Raw genomic sequence first — 19965 nt, 5'->3', positions numbered from 1 at the left:
TGAGAATCAGACTAGATTGCTCTGAATATAAGTGTATATTAAGAGATTGCTAGATAAGATTGAGATATTAGATGATGTCCTTACCATTCCAAGGTGTTGGAGTATTTATAGCCGAAGGTAGGTTTCCTAGAAGGTACAGCCGGCTGAATAGTATTCCTGTTCCACCAACAGTGGACTACGCACAGGCCATGCTGGTTGGTGGATAGGCTACGGCCAACAGTAAAGGTCGGCTGTATACTGTTCCTTTACTGCCGGATACGCACTGTTCCACCAACTGTAGGCTGCGCACGTCCCATCGTAAGGGTTGGTGAGTAGGCAGCGGCTAATAGTGACAAACAGTACTAGAGGGTGCTCCTCCTCGTATTGTTGTCGGTGAGCTGTCACCCTGTGATTGGTTCATGGGCTGCTCTGGTCAAATTGGCTGTTCCGCCCATAGCTTAGTAGGTATAGTACGAAAGACCTTCCAGAAGCATACGGACTGGCTCATTTAGGCGGGAGTATTCCCGCCTTGCTCATTCCTTCATGTGACTACTGAAGTAGCGAATGCCTTGTGCGTGTAGCCTTGCTGTTAGTGCGGGTAGCCTTCCCTGATGGCTTGTATCCGCAGCTGCGGGAACAGGCGGGGTACTTCACCATTGGGAGGCTTTCCCTGCGGGTACAGCTGGCGTACTGCGCGTAAGGTTCTCTGAGCATGGTGGGTCCTGCTGGAGCAGTTGGTCATTGCGCAGACGTCCCTATTCAAGGTGAGTCTTGCGGGTCCAACTGGGCTCTGCTGGGACCTACCTCTTCAAGTCCTCCCAGTCCAATGTTCTTCTCATGAATTATTAATAAGTGAGGTGAACTTTTGGACTTAGCAAGGGGTTTTTGAAAAGGGTTTAGTTTTTAGGTTTTCCGTGGTGATTCTTCCCGCGGTTTTCCTGATGTCACGCAGAAATTCCCGACTTTTCTGCTTGATCTTTGGGTGTGAAGCGGGTAGGTTTGTAACCTCCTCGTACGTCAGGAGCGTTGAGTCCCACTTGTGTGGATTCTCCATGGGGTTTTGGTAGTTTTCAACATACTGATCAATTACGCTAAAACCACCAATCCCATCATGGAGTTTCGAACAATATAGTTCTCGACGTTCCCGTCATGCGGGGATGTTATTCCCGTTTCCGCAAGCATGGCCCAGAAGATCCTTCTTGGTTTGAATTCCCTGCAGAGTGCTAAGTATGTGCAGGGTTTTGCCTTGACACTGTACCCGCACTTGTCTTACGGTTACTTTACTTCCAAGGTATTCCTGGCGTCAATTCCCTGCGGGTGCTAAGTATGTGAAGGGTTTTGCCTTAACACTGTACCCGCATCCGTCTTACGGTTACTTAGTTGCCAAGGTAAGGGTATTTTCCCGCCTACTTTTGAATCTTTTTTGAATTTTTTTGAAATTCGAAGAGTTGGTGAAAGGATAAGAACAATCCAAACCTCTGAAACGTCGTGCGACGGTTTCTTCTGACTGTGTCAGGACGGTCAGGAAGTTATGGTGACGTGACAGTACATGGTCATTCCAGACGCTTTTTCAGGCGCGTGGGCCCGATTTTTCGGGCGCGTGGCCGCGAAATTAATGGTACGCGTCCTGTCAACAGCTGTTGCCAGCTTGCTTTTTGCCACGTGTCATAGTTTCATTGCACCTTCGATTTCTCTCTCTTCCGCATTAAATGCATCGCATTAATTGCGATTAGTATATAAAGGGGGGAGAGGGTTCTTTGTAATCCACACTTTCACTCTTCTCTTCATCTTTTAAGCGATTTCCGGCGAATACTCCCCTTTTCAGGCAAGCATTCTCTCGAAATCGCTTTCTTATTTCCTTTGCAAGATGTCGTCTCGTGATCTTGAATCTACAGCCGATGACAAGAGTACTGCTGGCGAGTGCCAGTGTGCTCTGCCTGGCGATCTGTACCAGTACGTCGTCAGGAAGTTCATGCTCGAGTCTCTCGAGCCTGAGTTTCCCGAACCCCATCAGACTGTGTACGATGCCCCCAGAGGCAAGATCGGGGTATATGCTGCATTCTTTGTTTATGGGAATCTTAGGTTCCCATTGACAAAGTTTGTTTACCGTGTCCTTGAGAGGCACGGTGTTCATTTGACCGAGTTGCACCCCATGGCGATCGCCAAGATTCGCCACTTCGAGTGGGTGTGCCGGATTCTGGGCATTGAGCCCTATGTTGACCGCCTGATGACCTTCTACACCTGGAGGTGCATCCAGGGGTGGTATACGTTGATAACCCGGATAAAGGGTTTGAAGATTTGCGCAACCGAGCGCAGTCTTCGCGCGTGGAAGCGGGAGTTCTTCTTCATATCCGCTCGCGCCATCCCCCTTGCCTTGAAGTTTAAGAACGGGCAAGCTCTTCCCAGCCTTCACGCCTCCAACTACGAGGAGGCGGAATGGTTTTCGAGGATTTCCCGGGTCCAATCTCCGGTTTACCGGTTTGCGGAGTCCGGGATGGTGATGTTGGGGATGAGCCGGGTGTGGAAGGCGGCGGATGCGCAAAAAATCTCAATCGTCCTTGAATACGGTTCGAACTCTGTTCCTTACGGTATGCTTTGTTTCCTTTTTTTGATTTTGAATTTCTTCTAACTTCTTTCCTGTTTATTTCAGAGGGGAACGACTTGCAGTCGCTCCTGAACCCGCGGGAGGCTGACGGTCCCGCCCGGATGGGTACTCGCGCTCTAGACGAGAACGAGTTGCCCAACCTAGAACAAACTGCGGATCGGTTCGTGGAGGTCTACCCGCTAGGCCACGAGATCCTGAGCGCCAGGCGGCCAGGTAAGGCGCTATTCAACCCTCGACCCCTCAATGTTGAAACCTCTGCTGGAATTCCTCTAATCGTATGTTCTGATGAGGAATCCGCAGATGGTCCTCCGTTGGTGCGGAAGAAGAAGGCTGCCGGCGGGAAGGGAAAGGAGAAGGTGGCCTCCACTGCCGATCCGGCGCCTCGGTCTGATTCGGAGACCGAGAGCGAAGAGGTGGCGGGGAATCCCGGTGGTGATAAGACCACCGCTCCGGAGGCTGCGACTGTCACCTCCGGAGAGCCCAAGAAGACGACGGTAACCGGCGCAAAGAGGCCGGCTCCATCGGGTTCGTCCCCGCCTCTCCGTACCTTTAGGCTCAAGAAAACCCATAAGTACAAACTTCTTGTCTTTTAACTTCATAGCTTTATCATTTAACACTTATCTTCTTTACGCAGGCGTGGATGTTGACGCATTCCAGGGTGGAGCGCAGAGGAGTACCTCTCTGCCAATGACGGTAGGCTTGGTCAGCCTACCTGAGGCGTCGACCTAGGCGCCTGCGCCTGCTTCCGCTGGTTCAGTTGCTCACTCCTTTAAGCCGACTGTTCCAGCTGAGATGACGTCACCGTCGGCTGTGAGTGCGATTTTTACAGTATCTTTCACCGGGCCGGCGGTTACTATTGCTGCGGATTCCGCGGCGGCGACCGCGGCGGCTGCTACCATGCCCCCGTCATCGGCAACGACGGCCGATCCATCAGGTACGCATGGGGCTTCTCGCCAATCTCTGCCACCTTCCCATCTGCCTGACCTCTTGGATGGATTTCCCTTGGGTTCAGGTGATGGGTTCGGCGGCTATCGGCCTGTTATTGACCCTACAGGTGCGTAGGGTTCTTTTGGCTCTTTTCATATTTTTTTATCATCTTTTCCTAACTGCTTTATGTTTTTTGCAGTGTCGGATTCCAATGAAGTGTATGTTCCACGATGGAACATCCGCCGAGGAACAACCCTTCGCACCCCTGTGGAGTGGGTGGAATGGGCTCGTCACGCTGCTCCCAGTGGTGCGTTGGGGGAAGCCATGGCTAGCTACCAGGAGGGTAGGCTAACCAATGAGCTTCGGGTTCTCCTTGCCCGGATCCAGCCGCGCGTCGAGCTGCTTTGTCGTGAAAACGACAAGTTAAAGGCAGCTCGCCTTCAGGAAGTAGCTCAGGCGCGGGCTGTCCGGGAGGAGAATAGGAGGCTTTCCGCCGCGGCGGCGGAGAAGGAGAAGGCGTTCAAGGCCCTTGAAGTCGAGGTTCAGGCCCGTCTCGAGGCTCGCTCCAAGGCTGCCCAAGCTGTTAATGAACAGCTTCGGCTGGCTAAGGAGACTGCTAGGAACGCGACTGAAAGGGCCACCAAGGCTGAAGCTGTTGCTGAGCCTCTACGCCTGGAGAATGAAGAGCTTAAAGCCAAATTAGAGGCTCTCCAGCAGGCTCATGATGCCTTGGCGATGGAGGACGCTAAGAAGCTTCAGGAAATCCTGGACCAGAGGGGGGTGCTTGACCATACCGAGCGTAAGCTAAAGGGCGTCGAAGAGGCTGCGGCTAAAGATGTGTTGCTTGCCAACCTCAACAAGAGTGAAGCCGAACGCGCCCGTAACGAAGCTCAAGCTGCCCTCCAAGAAGCTCTGGTTGCCAAGGAATGGCTTCTTCGAGAAGCGTTGTCTCAGGTATGTTTAGCTTCATGTCTTCACGCTTTTCTTTGTAAATAGAAAAGGTTCTGATACTTGTATTTTTTTTGTAGGTTGTGCATCGGGTCTTCTCAGAGATGTCTTATGACGATGCTATGAGCGCAGCCCTCAACGCTTCTCATGAGGATGGGGAAAAGGCCGGCTTCCTGCTTGGTCTAGGGTTCGTTGAGAAAGGCATCCCGCCTTCCAACTTCCCTTTGTATGATGTGGATACTGAAGCTATTTACGACCAAGCAGTGAACCAGTATGCCGCCTTCCCGCATCCGGTGGTGGAGAAGGTGAACGAAGTCGCTGCTGCTGATGATGGGCTGGCTATTCTAAAGCCTTCCTTGAACCACCACGCTCTACTGATGGAGCGGGTCCAAGTGGAGGTGGTCCTGAAGCTTGATACTGAAGATCCCTTTCCACCATTAGCGTAGATTTTTGCTTTTGTATAGCTTTGTAATATTTGAATTTGATGAAATAAAGATTGTGTTAGTTCTTTGAATTGTTTATTTTACGCATGTTTTGATCTAACTTAGCAATTTCTTTAGTACTTAGATAAGTTAACTTTTTAACGTGGTAAATTATAAGTTTGTTTCGCTTCCTCTTTCATGATTGTGCGGGTATGACCGTCACTTACACTTAGTAGGATGGCTTAACTTTACTTATATCTGACCTGCGTGGAATTTTTCCTCATCTTTTCCTTTGAAATTTTCTAAGTGTTCAGAATAAGTTAACCTTTGAACGTGGTAGATGATAGGTTGAAGTTTTGCTTCCTTGTTCGTGATTGTGCGGGTAAGACCGTCACTTGCACTTACAAGGATGGCTAAACTTTACTTACATCTGACCTGTGTGTAGGTTTTCCTTAAAACTTGAGATTTTTAGCGTTGTGTTTATGCGGGTTTTGCCGCCTTCCACACGTAACGACTTACTTCTTCCCCCATTTATGCGGTGAATACCGGCACATCAGTGTGGGAAGTTCATAAGTATAAAGGTAAGGCTATCAACACATTGTGAAAGGAGAATCATTTCCATTAGAAGTGGCTCTAGGCCTTTTCTTTACAAGTTTGGAATTGATCTACATATAACATTTGCGTAATTGAGCTCCATTCCATGTTCTTGGGATGGGAGTGCCATCGAGCCTTTCGAGCCGGTATGCGCCCTTTCCCAGGACTTCTTTGATAATGTATGGCCCTTCCCAGACCGGGGCCAGCTTTCCCGGGCGTTCTTGGTTCGAAGCCTCGTTGTTACGCAGTATGTAGTCTCTTACATTGAAGTTGCAGAGTTTTACCCGCGTGTTGTAGTACTTTTGCATTTGTCGCTTGTAGTTCTCTTCACGCACTGCGGCTAAGTCTCTGCGTTCCTCGGTTAGCATAAGGTCTAACCGTCTTTCCGCATCATTGTCTTCTGGCTGAATCAAGACCCTTGGTGAGGGTAAACCAATTTCGACCGGGACCATGGCTTCAGTGCCATAAGTGAGACTGAACGGGGTTTCTCCCGTACTGGCCTTCTTCAGCGTTCTGTTTGCCCAAAGGACGTGCGGAAGCTCGTCCACCCAGCCGGATCTGTGTTCCAAGAGTCTTTTCTTGATGCCTTCGACGATGCTCTTATTTGCTCTTTCCACCTCACCATTACCTTGCGGGTGTGCCACTGAGGTAAAGGTGTGGGTGACTTGAAGTTCTTTGAGCCACTGTTGTAGCTTCTTGTCAGCAAAGTTGGTGCCGTTATCGCTCACCAAATTCTGTGGAAGTCCAAAACGACAAATAATAAATTCCCAAATAAATTTTTTGATATGTTTTGCGGTTGTTTGGGCTAAGGGTTTTGCTTCTATCCACTTGGTGAAGTAGTCGATGGCTACCACAAGGAACTGAACATTTCCTACTGCTGTAGGAAATGGGCCTGTCACATCGATGGCCCACTTCTGAAATGGCCATGAAGAAGTGACTGGAACAAGTTCATTCTTCGGGCGGTGCGTGTTGGGTGTGTAAAGCTGGCAAGACCTGCATTTTCTGATGTATGCCAGTGCATCCGTATGCATCCCCGGCCAAAAGTATCCCGCGTTGTTTAGCTTAGCTACAACAGCGCGGGGACCTGCGTGTACTCCACAGATGCCTTCGTGTACTTCCCTTAGGAGGTAGTCAGCATCTTGGTTTTCCACGCATCTTAAGAGTGGGCCAAGAAAGTTACGTCTGTAAAGGATGTCATCGATGAGTTGATAATTCAGTGCTTTACAGCGTAGTTTTCTTGCCTGTGTTTTTGATTCTGGTAGTGTACCTGCCGCAAGGTATTTTATTATTGGTGTCATCCACGTTTCCGTGCCGGTTTGGATGACACAAATTTCCTTGTGCGGGACCGAAGGTGCCTCGAGGAGTTCAATGCGGATATCCTTTCCTAAGTGGGTGAAGGCTAATGATGCAAGCTTGCTTAACGCATCCGCAGATTTGTTTTCACTTCGCTTGACGTGTATGACTTTGCAGTCGTTGAAATCGCGCATAAGGGATTTTGCTTGTGCGAGGTACAGGGCCATTGTGTCGTTCACGGCCGTGTACGTCCCGTTGATTTGATTGGCTACCAACATGGAATCCACATGGGCTTCCAAGTTTTTCACCCCCATCTTACGCGCAATTCTCAGTCCAGCCAAGAATGCCTCATACTCGGCTTCGTTATTCGTACTTGGAAAATCCAGTCGAATAGCGTAAGTGTATTCTTGGCCTGCTGGGCTGGTTAGTTTCAGCCCTGCGCCTAAATCCTCGTTACTGGCTGCTCCATCAGTGTAGAGTCGCCAGACGTCATTGATGTCTTGTGCTGGAGAGGGTTGAGCCTCTTCCTGGCACTCTTTTTCCCGCGATGCAGGCACTTCTGCAATAAAGTCGGCCAGAACCTGGCCTTTTATGGCTGGTCTTGGCTTATACTTTATCGCGTATTCCCCCAACTCAATTGCCCATTTGGCTAGGCGTCCCGATAACTCGGGTTTGCCTAGAACGTTTGCAAGTTTGAAGTTGGAGAGAATGGTGATTGGGTGACCCTGGAAATATCGTCTTAACCTGCGTGAAGCGTGTATAAGTGCTAAGACTAATTTTTCGAGGGTAGAGTACCGGGTTTCTACGTCTGTTAGGATACGGCTGACATAATATATTGGCATCTGGATGCCTTTCCGCTCTACTAGCAGGACTGCCCCGGTTGCTCTATCTGTTGCGGAAAGGTATAGGATTAACTCCTCTCCCGCTTTTGGTGCTGTGAGCGTTGGGAGTTCGATCAAGCGTGACCGAATCTCCTGAAAAGCTGCTTCCGCTTCTGGTGTCCAGCGGAAGTGCGTTTTCTTTAAACAGTTTCTCAACGTTGACACGAAAGGAAACGACTTTTCTGCGTGGTTTACCAAAAAGCGATTAAGTGCCACTAGTCGTCCATTCAGTGTCTGAGCCTGTTTGATGGTAGTAGGTGATTCCATTTTGATAATGGCTTCGACCTTTTCAGGGTTCGCTCTAAAGCCATCTTTAGTGACGATGACCCCCAAGAACTTCCCTTCTTCCATTACAAAGGCACACTTGCTCGGGTTGAGCTGTATGTTTATCTTCCTGAGCGTGTTGAAAGTCTCTTCGATGTCTTTCAACATCGTTTCTGGGTCAGGGCTTTTGATGACCAAGTCATCCATGTAGACTTCCAAGTTCCTCCCAATTTGGGCATGAAACTGGTTGTCCATCAGGCGTTGGTATGTGGACCCGGCATTCTTAAATCCGAATGGCATCATTTGGTAACAAAATGTGCCATCGGGCGTCCGAAAAGCAGTTTTGTCCTGATCATTAACGGCCATGTGGATTTGATGGTACCCCTTATACGCGTCCAGGAAGCATTTAAGGCGGAACGGTGCCAACGAGTCCACCTTAAGATCAATTTCGGGTAACGGATAACAATCTTTGGGGCATGCTTTGTTCAAGTCCTTGAAATCTATGCACATGCGCCATTGTTTGTTATTCTTCGGTACCATAACGGGATTTGCAACCCAAGTTTGATATCTACTAACGCGTACGATGCCTGCGTCAAGGAGTTCCTTGACTTGGGTTCTACACGCGTTAGTTTGTTCTGGCCCCATTACTCTGCGCTTTTGTACGATCGGCGTAACAGCCGGATCGCATTTGAGCTTATGCTCTGCCTTACTTCGGGGTACACCAGTCATGTCAGCTGGTGTCCACGCGAAGATGTCAGCGTTTTTTTGTAGTAAGCGCTTGAGTAAGGTGCGTGTGGGATCAACAATTGTTGGGCCAATGGTGACGGCTTGGTCAGGGTACTTGCCGTTGAAGGCCCATCTTTCTGGTTCGGTGATGGTTGGTTTAGCCATCTTTGGTTTGGGTTTAGATGAGACAGATGCGATGCATACCTGGGGAATGCCGGTGATCATCGCTACACCCTCAGCTGTTGGCCATCCCATCATCCCGTGGACTGAGGATACCACGGCGTTGAATCTTGCCATCCCGTCTCTCCCGAAGAGGATGTCGTATGTGTGGTGTGGCTTCCTCATCACGACAAAGTCCACATCTTCTGTGCGAGAGTGTTTCCCATCCGTAAGAGTGACGGGGAAAGATAGGATACCCAGGGGGGTGTTTGTGCTGCCATCAAACCCTTCCATCGAGGCGCAGATCGTTTCCAGGCGTTCCTTGTCCTCGTCATCTAGCTTGTCGAAGAACTGCCTGTATATCACCGTTGACGAGGCGTCGTTGTCAGCAAGAGTGCGAGAAGTAATGTAGTGCCCCAGCTGGCTTTTGATGACGATAGGGCCTTCTTTGCTGGGTCCTCCTGGCACTCGCGGGAAGCGCACTTCAGCTTCCTTCCACGCACACGGTTCTGTCGTTCGCCTTTTTCTTCCTCTGATCTTACCATGAATCATGTTGATGCTGATGTCAACGGGCTTTCGTCCGTTGCCTCGGTACCGGTTGTCGTTCCTTCCTCCCTTCTTGATTGATGCCACCAGGTGTGCCAGTCTTCCATCCTTGACGAATGCTTCAATAATATCCTTCAAGGATGTACACTCTTCCGTACTATGACCTTTTGTCCCGTGGAAGTCACAGGATTTACTCTGATCCGCATTAGGTCGCTGCCGGATCATTGGAGCTTTTGGCCATGGTAGCTTTTCAGTGGCAAATATCTCCGTGACGCTTTTGGTAAGTGGCGTCCACCGGTGCTTTTGGCTTGAAGGGTGTGTGTGATTTCTTCCGCCAACAAGAGGGTGAGAGCTGGATGAGGTGTCAAAGTTTACCCTTGACTGCCAGATACCTAGCTTCCTCTTTTTGTTCTGCCGGGCGATCCGAACATTGTTCTCTCTTGTCCTCTGCGTGTAGAGGTGTGTACTCTGGGGGAGATCCCTTCCCAGTTGCTTCTCTGTCTCGGCAAAGCGCTTTGCCGCCGTCATGATGGCATCCCATGTTGATGGCATGCCATCCTTACCCGTCAATGTGCGGATAAGCTCTGGGTATTCGGCGCCTTGGATGAAAGCGGCGCGAACAAGATCTTCACTTATGTTGCCGAGACTTAGCTTTTTGGAGTTGAAGCGGGTGATGAAGTCTAGTAAAGATTCATCCTCCTCTCTAACGCAGTTGAGGATCGTCCACTGTTCTTCAGTATATTTCCTCAGCTGGCTGAAGTGCTGGCTGAACTTGTTCTGAAAGTCCGCCCAATCATAAATGTGGTGGACCGGAAAACGATCGAACCATGCCCTGGCCGCTCCAATCAGAGTCATCTGGAACATATAACACCACGTGGGTTCCGTCCAGTTACTGACGGTTGCCCCCGCAATGAATCTGTTCAAGTGGTCTGGGTCGGATAGACCATCATAAGTGCCAATGTTGGACATTTGTTTGGCACTTCTCGGGGCGATTGCTTCCGCAATGTCCCTTGCGAACTTTGACTTTCCTGCATTTGTAGCAGTTGGTCTAAAGGTTTTGGAGAAGTCACGCGGGTTTCTCTCCGCATTTGTTGGTTTAAAAGCTTCCCCAAAATTCCTTTTCGGTTGGAAGTCTGTTTCCTTACGCTTCCCTTTCGCCTTATGGCGAGGGTTTGCGTCGGTATCGGATTCTTCCCTCTCGTCGTCTGAGTACTCGCACTCACTGTTCATATTGAGATGTTGGCGAGTACTGCCGAATTCGTCAGCCTGTTGAACTGAACGCAAGCGTTCATCCAATTCAGCTTGGAACTCTCTCTGACGTGCTTCGGCCCACGCCTTCACTTGATCTAGTGTTTGGCGAGGGACCCTCGTTCGTTTTTCCAACTGGGCATCAGTGAACCCCAGTGGAATATTTACTGCACTTGCCCCGGCTTGGGTAGCCGAGGTAGTGTTCGTAAGATTTGTATAACCGCCGGTGTTCCCAGTTACTGGGTTGTGGTCACCGGGGTTTCTTGGTCACTTACTGGTCTTGGGACCGGAGTAACGTTAACCATTTCTTCAGAAACTTTGAAAAAACTAAGAATTAGTTCTAGCTTTTATGCACTGATGGCGCCAATGAAGAAACACTAAGTGACCCGGGGCAGATTATAGATAATCTGGGGGTTAAGTAATGTTTCCCACGAGGATGAGGTCTAGCAGAGAAGGTTGTTCTTCAGGGGACCTGCAAAACAGACACCGTAAGCTCGTCACTGAGAAGTAGGGGGTTCCTCCTTGTGACCACCCTCCGGCATGAGAATCAGACTAGATTGCTCTGAATATAAGTGTATATTAAGAGATTGCTAGATAAGATTGAGATATTAGATGATGTCCTTACCATTCCAAGGTGTTGGAGTATTTATAGCCGAAGGTAGGTTTCCTAGAAGGTACAGCCGGCTGAATAGTATTCCTGTTCCACCAACAGTGGACTACGCACAGGCCATGCTGGTTGGTGGATAGGCTACGGCCAACAGTAAAGGTCGGCTGTATACTGTTCCTTTACTGCCGGCTACGCACTGTTCCACCAACTGTAGGCTGCGCACGTCCCATCGTAAGGGTTGGTGAGTAAGCAGCGGCTAATAGTGACAAACAGTACTAGAGGGTGCTCCTCCTCGTATTGTTGTCGGTGAGCTGTCACCCTGTGATTGGTTCATGGGCTGCTTTGGTCAAATTGGTTGTTCCGCCCATACCTTAGTAGGTATAGTACGAAAGACCTTCCAGAAGCATACGGACTGGCTCATTTAGGCGGGAGTATTCCCGCCTTGCTCATTCCTTTATGTGACTACTGAAGTAGCGAATGCCTTGTGCGTGTAGCCTTGCTGTTAGTGCGGGTAGCCTTCCCTGATGGCTTGTATCCGCAGCTGCGGGAACAGGCGGGGTACTTCACCCTTGGGAGGCTTTCCCTGCGGGTACAGCTGGCGTACTGCGCGTAAGGTTCTCTGAGCATGGTGGGTCCTGCTGGAGCAGTTGGTCATTGCGCAGACGTCCCTATTCAAGGTGAGTCTTGCGGGTCCAACTGGGCTCTGCTGGGACCTACCTCTTCAATGGAAGATGAAAACATAGATGTTATGGGAAACCACTCATTTACACCAACATGGGAGAATATGGATCGATCACCAACAATCGTGAATGCTAGTGTCCAAGTATTTTCCAAGTACAAAATAAAACTAAAGTACAGAGGCTACTTTCGGTTAGCTAAGAACTCATCTAAAAAACGGTATTGTTTTGGGTCTCAAAAATGCATTTACATTGACGCATGCATATTCGGCTTTGATGGTTTGATTGAAGAGGTTGTCACTCATTATCCTTTAGACAGAGAGCTCGTTTTCTCACTGTATTACATTGACAAATACGCGAGTGAGCAATCATATATTAAGGTTGATTCTCATGATACCTTTCAACTAATGCTAAGTGTGCATGAGGTGGCTAAAGAGTTAACCGTTTATGTGACAACGGATAATAACCGTTTATGCAACAAAGGTATATGTTTGTTTAATAAACTTTTAATATATTGTTCAAATAGTTTCGTATGAGCATTGTACATCATTTGTAGGGTTCGGGATGGAGAACACGATGAAGAACGTGGTGAAGAACATGGCGAGGAACAATCGAAGTATGCATTAAGTGATGATAGTTATCATAGATATTATGGTACGGATTCTGAAGTTGATAGTACAGATATTGAAGTTGAGCAGGAGGATTCACAACCGAAAACTTATAAAAAGGAAAGTCGAGCCATTACAATAAACTCAACATTTGAAAATGTGAAAGAGTTTAGAATAGCGTTGGCCCATTATGCAATCACTAAAGGATTTTCATACTATATTGAGAAAAGTGAACCGAAACGAGTCACGGCAAGGTGTTTCGACCTAAAGTGCAAATGGAGGATACACGCTTCTCTCATGCAAGACGGGATTACATTTGAGGTATGTGTTGACCTGTGTGTTTTTATAATTTTTTGCACCTTGATAGATTGCTAATAAAGAGTATATTTTTAACCAAAATCGTGTAGGTAAAGAAATTGGTAGATATACATTCTTGCACTCGAAGCAACAAAGGTGCAGCTAAGGTGGAAACTCAAGGATGGGTTGCAAGTGTTATTATAGATAAGCTAAAATCTGATGGGGATGTCTCACCTACAAAACTCCAAAAATGGATTATGAAAAATTACGATGTTGATGTACCGTACATGAAAGTCCATCGAGGGAAAGAACAAGCTCAAGCTAGTATGTACGGAAAGTGGGATGACTCATTCTTGAAGATTAATGATTATAAAGAGGAACTACTCAAGCGAAACCCGGGAAGTGTTGTTGAGGTTGATTATGAGACAAAAGGTAATAAAAAGCTATTTTTACGCTTTTTCGTTTCGTTAATAGCTTGCTCGAAGGGGTTTCTTGATGGATGTCGGCCATACATTTCTCTAGATGCATGTCATCTAAAAGGGAGGTTTAATGGGGTACTATTCGGTGCAACAGGTGTTGACGATAACAATTCTATCTTTCTCGTGGCTTATGGCGTGTTAGAATCAGAAAATAAAAATTCATGGATATGGTTTCTTGAGTTACTTAAGAAAGCAATTGGTACGCCTAATGGACTAGTTATATCATTTGATATGCAAAAGGTCTAGACATTGCAATTACACAAGTATATCCTACTGTTGAGCATAGAGAATGCATGAGGCACCTATATAGTAATTTAAGTGCCATTTTCATGGTGAATTCTTTACTAGAAACTTATGGCATGCTGCAAGGACCTATCGTTTAACTGAGCATGAACGATTGTTAAATGAAATTGGTGTAGCAAATAAGGACGCACTTACTTATCTTAATGAGAATCACAATAGGATTTGGTGTCGTGGAAAGTTTGGGACAACATCAAAGTGTGATTATATTACCAATAATATTTCAGAGGCATTTAATTCTTGGATAGGTGAGGTGCGCTATCAACCGGTAGTTGACCTACTTGATTCCATTAGATATATGATTATGGTAAGACTGGATAAGAAAAGAAGGTTTCTTAGAAAAGATAAGGGTACCTTAGTACCTAATACTAAGACTTATGTCAATAAAATCTCTAAGGTTAGTGTAATGTTTTAATATTTTTTTGAATGTTTTGAGTGAACTTTTTTTAATATATTTTGAATGTTTTTGTAGGATGTGGGTAAGTATGAGATTTGTAGAAGTGGTGAAAACCGAGCTTAAGTAAAACACATGGACCAAAGTTGGGAGGTTTCACTTGATGAAAGAACATGTACTTGTCGGCGTTGGCAGGTTAAAGGTATTCCATGTTCGCATGCAGCAACTTTTATCATTTTCACAAGGGATGCAAACTGGGAAATATATGTTGATTCCTATTTTACTATTGAGAAGTGCATATTAGCTTATGCTTCAGGTGTTGCTCCTATGCCTACAAAGGATCAATGGGTGCATATAGATACCGAGGAAAAAGATACACCCACCTACAATTAAACGTCCACCAGGAAGACCAAGAAAGAATAGAATCAAACCAAATGACGAGACTAAAAAGAGACAAAAATGCAAGCGTTGTGGTGAGTATGGACACCGTGCAAAGACATGCAAAAATGCAGAAAGTCAATATCAACCTTCAACAAATAAAGCGAAATGAGCAAAAAATGCATAATTTTCTTGTGTTTTGTATTCTCTTGTTTTTTGTAATGTTGGTTTGACCATTTTTGAATGTTGGTTTAATCATTTTGAAATATTTGGAAGCTACTAATGGAATGATGTAAACTTTTGACATCTTTTTTAGTTTTCTTCTTTTGATTTAGTGAATGGATATTTTTTTGTGAAAAATATTTTTTTTGTACTTGAAAACGAGTAAAAAAATCGACAACTGAATTGATTAGCTTCGATATGTTCGTATTAACACCGACTTGATTTGGTTTTAAGTTGGGGATATGTGTATTTTTTGATATTAAGAAGAGGAAATACGTAAATAAGTCTTTAATTAGTGGGTAAAATAGTCATTTTTAAATTAATTTTAATGAAATTAGAAAATATGTAATATATATGGTTTAGGAAAGAAAAATGTATAATTGATTTTTTGGGGTGGGGTAAATATGTAATAAGGGAACTTAGGGAGAGAATATGCAAATGCCCCTAAAAAAACAAAAAGAAAAAAAGGAAACTCAACATTATTTAGTGAGTTTTGTTTCAACGAAATTGTATACTTAATTAGACTATGTATATACTAATTTTAATATGTTACTGTTAAAAAATATTTAGTCGGGACATTATCCGAAAATAATAATACGTGAAATAAAAAAATATATAAAAATAAAGTAAAATGAACATTCAGAACATCACCCACGTGAGGACGTAATCACGTGATAGAAAGAGCGGCGCAAGGCCTCCTGATCCGAACCTAGTTGGTAGGGTAGGGTAGGGTAGGGTAGGGTAGGGTAAACCACGTGATATCACCCATCCCATTTAATGGACCTACTTCCTTACTTTTTCTCACACAATTATTTTCTTGGTTAATTTGCACTTAAATCGCATGGAGTGATTTTAAGATTTTACAAGTTTTGGGTTTGAAATTTGACTTAATCAGGTTTTTTTATAGTGATGAGATTCCTCTTTGATAGTGTTTCTAGATGAGTTATGTCTAAAACGTCAAACATTGTTGAAAAAGAAATAAATTGCATCTAAATTACTTGTACTTTCAAATTTTACAATCCAATATACAAAAACTCCGGAAAATCAAATTGTGATTTCTCCCAACTAAAATATGTAATGCTATTATGTAGGGGTGTCTAGAAAATCTGAATTTGTATTTGAAATATCTGAATCCGAATTATCCGAAAATTCAAATCTCCGGATTTCACATATTCTAAATTTTGGACATCCAAATCTCGGATATCCGAATTTTCGGATTTGGGTAGTGATTTTGAAAATTTGTGTTTCGGATATCCAAACTATTCGAATTCTTATTTAAGTTATTAAATAATAAATATTATTTATAAATTTCAGATAATTTTTTGATATATCGGATAATTTTTCGGATACTTCGGATAATTTATTTGAATATTTCGAACAATTTTTCGAATATTTCGGATATTCGAAATATTTTAAAAAAGTATTCTTTAAATTTATGTATAATAATTGTTTCTTTTCGGATATCCAAAGTTTCGCATTCGAATAATGAAATTCACCATCTGAAATGTTTGGATATCCGACTTGAACACCCCTAACCCGATGTTGAGTTAATTGTTGTTTGGCTCAAGAAACGTGCCCAACACGTGAGTTAAAGGTTTTAATATATTTCTTAGTGACCAAGTTAAGATTTAATAAGATTGCATGTTAACTAAAGCTAAATTATGCTAGCTTATAACTAGATAATACGAGTTAGGGTTTCATAAAAGAAAACGCGATTAGTATATTGTTGTTTGGCTCAAGAAACGTGCCCAACACGTTGAGTTTAAGGTTTTAAAATATTTCTTAGTGACCACATTAAGATTTAAGATTACATGTTAACTAAAGCTAAATTATATTGGCTTATATTTAAATAATACGAGTTAGGGTTTCACAAAAGAAACGAGATGAGTATATTAAATTTTTTGGAGTTATTCAAAATTTATGGGTGTTTGAGTTTTATCATTTGAGATCTATTGATTCAATCATTTACGCTACACTTACATTCTCATATGTTTTGTCACTGTATTAAAAATGAAACAAGTTAGCTAAATGACTTTGATGTAATACTATCCTATCTTTTTTTTTAACAACGTTTGAAACTACTAATATTCGAGTAAGTTTTCTTAAGATAAAATGTCGACCGTCCATACTGATTTTGGCACTCTAACCTAACTTACATAACAACACCATCAATGAAGAAACGTATCATTGTGTTCAAACAAAATTGAGTTGGGTTTCAAACCTCAAACTCTAAGATCTCAAATTCTAACTATCATTCCATGTCATTAGACTATAATGCCAACTGCAATACTATCCAATCTATATTTGTAAATGTCCTTTTCATTTTTCATTGTATATATATATATAGATGCTAAACTTTAATATAAAAATACGAGTCCGTAAAATTCAATATCAAGACATGTGATATATGATCAACTATACCACAAATGGTTCTAAAGTGCATGTCATTTCACAATCATAATCTGAATCTACTCGTTGATAATTAAATAGCAAATAATGTTTTTGATATATTCATAATATTAGAAAAAACTGTCCATTTTCAAGATTTTAAGAAGAATAGATATGTAGAAAAGGAGAAGGTCTTGGGTTTGGGTTAAGTTTTATTTGTCAAAAAGATTTCAAACTGGGTAGAGAGATTTCTTAATTTTATATATATATATATATATATATATATATTTTTTGGGAAGTCAAAGTACACAAAATAATAATAGAAACTACAATCAAACCAAGGAACTTAAGCACAACCCCAACACGTAATAACCCAATTACTCAAAATTAAAAATGTGGAAGAGGAACTGAGAGAACACCAGCCATCAGCTACTTGCCTGCAGCATGAAGGTCGAGTGACCGGAGAAACAATGTAAAATGGTTTTATTTGGTTTGGGCTTTAATTTGGTTGGACTTTAAACTTTGGTTGGACTTCGATTTGTTTTAGCTTTTAGTTTGGTTGGACTTTAAACAAATAGGGGTAACGTTATATTATTTCAGGGGTAGCGAAATAGGAAAACCGTCCCAAAAATAAAAAAAATTTACATTACCCGACGAAAAGTTCGCTACCCCTAGTTATTAACTAGGTCCGTCGCTGGATTGAAGTTGTTGTGCTACTTAACAGTGTCCAGCTGGTCATACATAGTAATGTTATGACTCAAAGATTTATCGATGTAGTTTTTGAAAAACTTGGTTTTGCAATTCAAAAAAGGTAGCGGCGCAACTTGTTCCTCGTTTGCCTTTTCTTTTGATGTAAACATGAATGAAAATTTACCTTAGCATTTGTATAAAGCATTTCTGGTCATACATAGTATTTTTACGAATAGATTCGTAAAAACACTAGTTAACACGAATAGTAAATGGGGTTGATATAGAATTCATGTAAATTAAATTTGTTGTAAATAGTAATAATAATGTTAAATAAATAAAAAAAAGTGTCACGCCAGAAATTGCGGGGAGAAAGGGACAACATCACGGCGTGAGTTGGCCACGTGAGCATCTCGGCCTCCTTTAACATATCCACTGACTCCTAGTGGTTGCCACACACTTACTGTCACGTGACTATCCCCGCAATTCAAGGTGTATCAACCAACCCTTTTTATCCCATAAATCATTTCTAAATTATTATTCTTTTTCTAACCCTATATCATTATATCACTAACGGATCACTGACTCATTTGATTATCTTCATTTATTTTCATTTTAACAAAATTTATTCTCAGTTAGGCCTAAAAGGAGCATGACCCAACCAATAATATAAATACAGGTATGTTTAAATTAAAAAAGGAAAGAAGAAATATGATATGGTTTTAAACTAGAGATCGGCCTCTTTCTTAATCAAATCCAACGCGTTAACTATCTGAAATCTTCTATTATTGAGCACCATAATTGTTTCTGCATTTTCAGATCATCCAATGATTATCAAAAAAGTCGCTTGTATTGCTTTTAGTGGCCTTTTGTCAATTAACTATACAATATTAGTTATCTCAACCTAGGTGGATTAACTATACAATATTATTATTATTATTATTATTATTATTGATTAAGATTTCATTATAAATCATTCATTATTGCAATTCATTATCATCCAAATTAAGAAAAATTCTTTTGATAACATATCTGAATTACTTTTTTATATTGCAAGTAGCCAAGTAAGGTCAGTGACGGATTCAAGATTATTTTTCTATGGGTTCACCATTTTTCAGATTTCAAATTACCCACAACCAAACGTTAAATTTTCCAGGTCGGTCGGGTCAAGTCGAAGAACATTATAAAATACGATATCATAATAAAAACTAAAGAAGTATTCAAATATGGTATTTAGTCGTTCAATCATTCAAGTTTATACCACAACAAGTACACAACTAAACAAAAACTTAATGATCAAGTGCTTAAAAGTTAGAGACCGAATCACAATGCCGTCATGACTTCGTGAGGAACGACTATGAGACTATGAAGAAACACTAAGTGAACCCTGGACAGATTATAGATAATCTGTGGTTAAGTAATGTTTCCCACAAGGATGAGGTCCAGCAGAGAAGGTTGTTCTTCTGGAGACCTGCAAAACAGACACCGTAAGCTCGTCACTGAGAAGGGGGGGGTTCCTCCTTGTGACCACCCTCCGGCGTGAGAATCAGACTAGATTGCTCTGAATATAAGTGTATATTAAGAGATTGCTAGATAAGATTGAGATATCAGATGATGTCCTTACCATTCCAAGGTGTTGGAGTATTTATAGCCGAAGGTAGGTTTCCTAGAAGGTACAGCCGGCTAAATAGTATTCCTGTTCCACCAACAGTGGACTACGCACAGGCCATGCTGGTTGGTGGATAGGCTACGGCCAACAGTAAAGGTCGGCTGTATACTGTTCCTTTACTGCCGGCTACGCACTGTTCCACCAACTGTAGGCTGCGCACGTCCCATCGTAAGGGTTGGTGAGTAGGCAGCGGCTAATAGTGACAAACAGTACTAGAGGGTGCTCCTCCTCGTATTGTTGTCGGTGAGCTGTCACCCTGTGATTGGTTCATGGGCTGCTCTGGTCAAATTGTCTGTTCCGCCCATACCTTAGTAGGTATAGTACGAAAGACCTTCCAGAAGCATACGGACTGGCTCATTTAGGCGGGAGTATTCCCGCCTTGCTCATTCCTTCATGTGACTACTGAAGTAGCTAATGCCTTGTGCGTGTAGCCTTGCTGTTAGTGCGGGTAGCCTTCCCTGATGGCTTGTATCCGCAGCTGCGGGAACAGGCGGGGTACTTCACCATTGGGAGGCTTTCCCTGCGGGTACAGCTGGCGTACTGCGCGTAAGGTTCTTTGAGCCTGGTGGGTCCTGCTGGAGCAGTTGGTCATTGCGCAGACGTTCCTGTTCAAGGTGAGTCTTGCGGGTCCAACTGGGCTCTGCTGGGACCTACCTCTTCAAGTCCC

The 19965-nt window shown here is 43.7% G+C and overlaps 1 protein-coding gene across 1 annotated transcript; it reads left to right on the top strand.

Annotated features, from left to right (window-relative positions):
• Positions 1–11923: 11923 nt before the first annotated feature.
• LOC143586914 (uncharacterized) lies at positions 11924–14659 on the top strand. Its single transcript, XM_077068360.1, has 3 exons — positions 11924–12359; positions 12414–12805; positions 12892–14659. The coding sequence occupies exons 1-3, from the start codon at positions 11924–11926 to the stop codon at positions 13504–13506; spliced, it is 1443 nt and encodes a 480-aa protein (XP_076924475.1). The 3' UTR covers positions 13507–14659.
• Positions 14660–19965: the final 5306 nt, after the last annotated feature.

This window comes from Bidens hawaiensis, unplaced genomic scaffold, assembly GCF_021521415.1.
Source record: "Bidens hawaiensis isolate Kalapana, Puna unplaced genomic scaffold, B.hawaiensis_p1.1 tig00035045_1, whole genome shotgun sequence".
Classification (NCBI taxonomy): Eukaryota; Viridiplantae; Streptophyta; class Magnoliopsida; order Asterales; family Asteraceae; genus Bidens; species Bidens hawaiensis.
This window is presented reverse-complemented; position numbering and strand designations above follow the sequence as displayed.

What these genes read in the sequence shown, in the direction of transcription:
- LOC143586914 (XM_077068360.1), top strand. Translation starts at nt 11,924, where the DNA reads ATGGAAGATGAAAACATAGATGTTATGGGAAACCACTCATTTACACCA. An exon ending in TAACCGTTTATGCAACAAAG is followed by an intron (nt 12,360 to 12,413) that starts GTATATGTTTGT and finishes GTTTCGTATGAG; the next exon opens with CATTGTACATCATTTGTAGG. An exon ending in AAGACGGGATTACATTTGAG is followed by an intron (nt 12,806 to 12,891) that starts GTATGTGTTGAC and finishes AAAATCGTGTAG; the next exon opens with GTAAAGAAATTGGTAGATAT.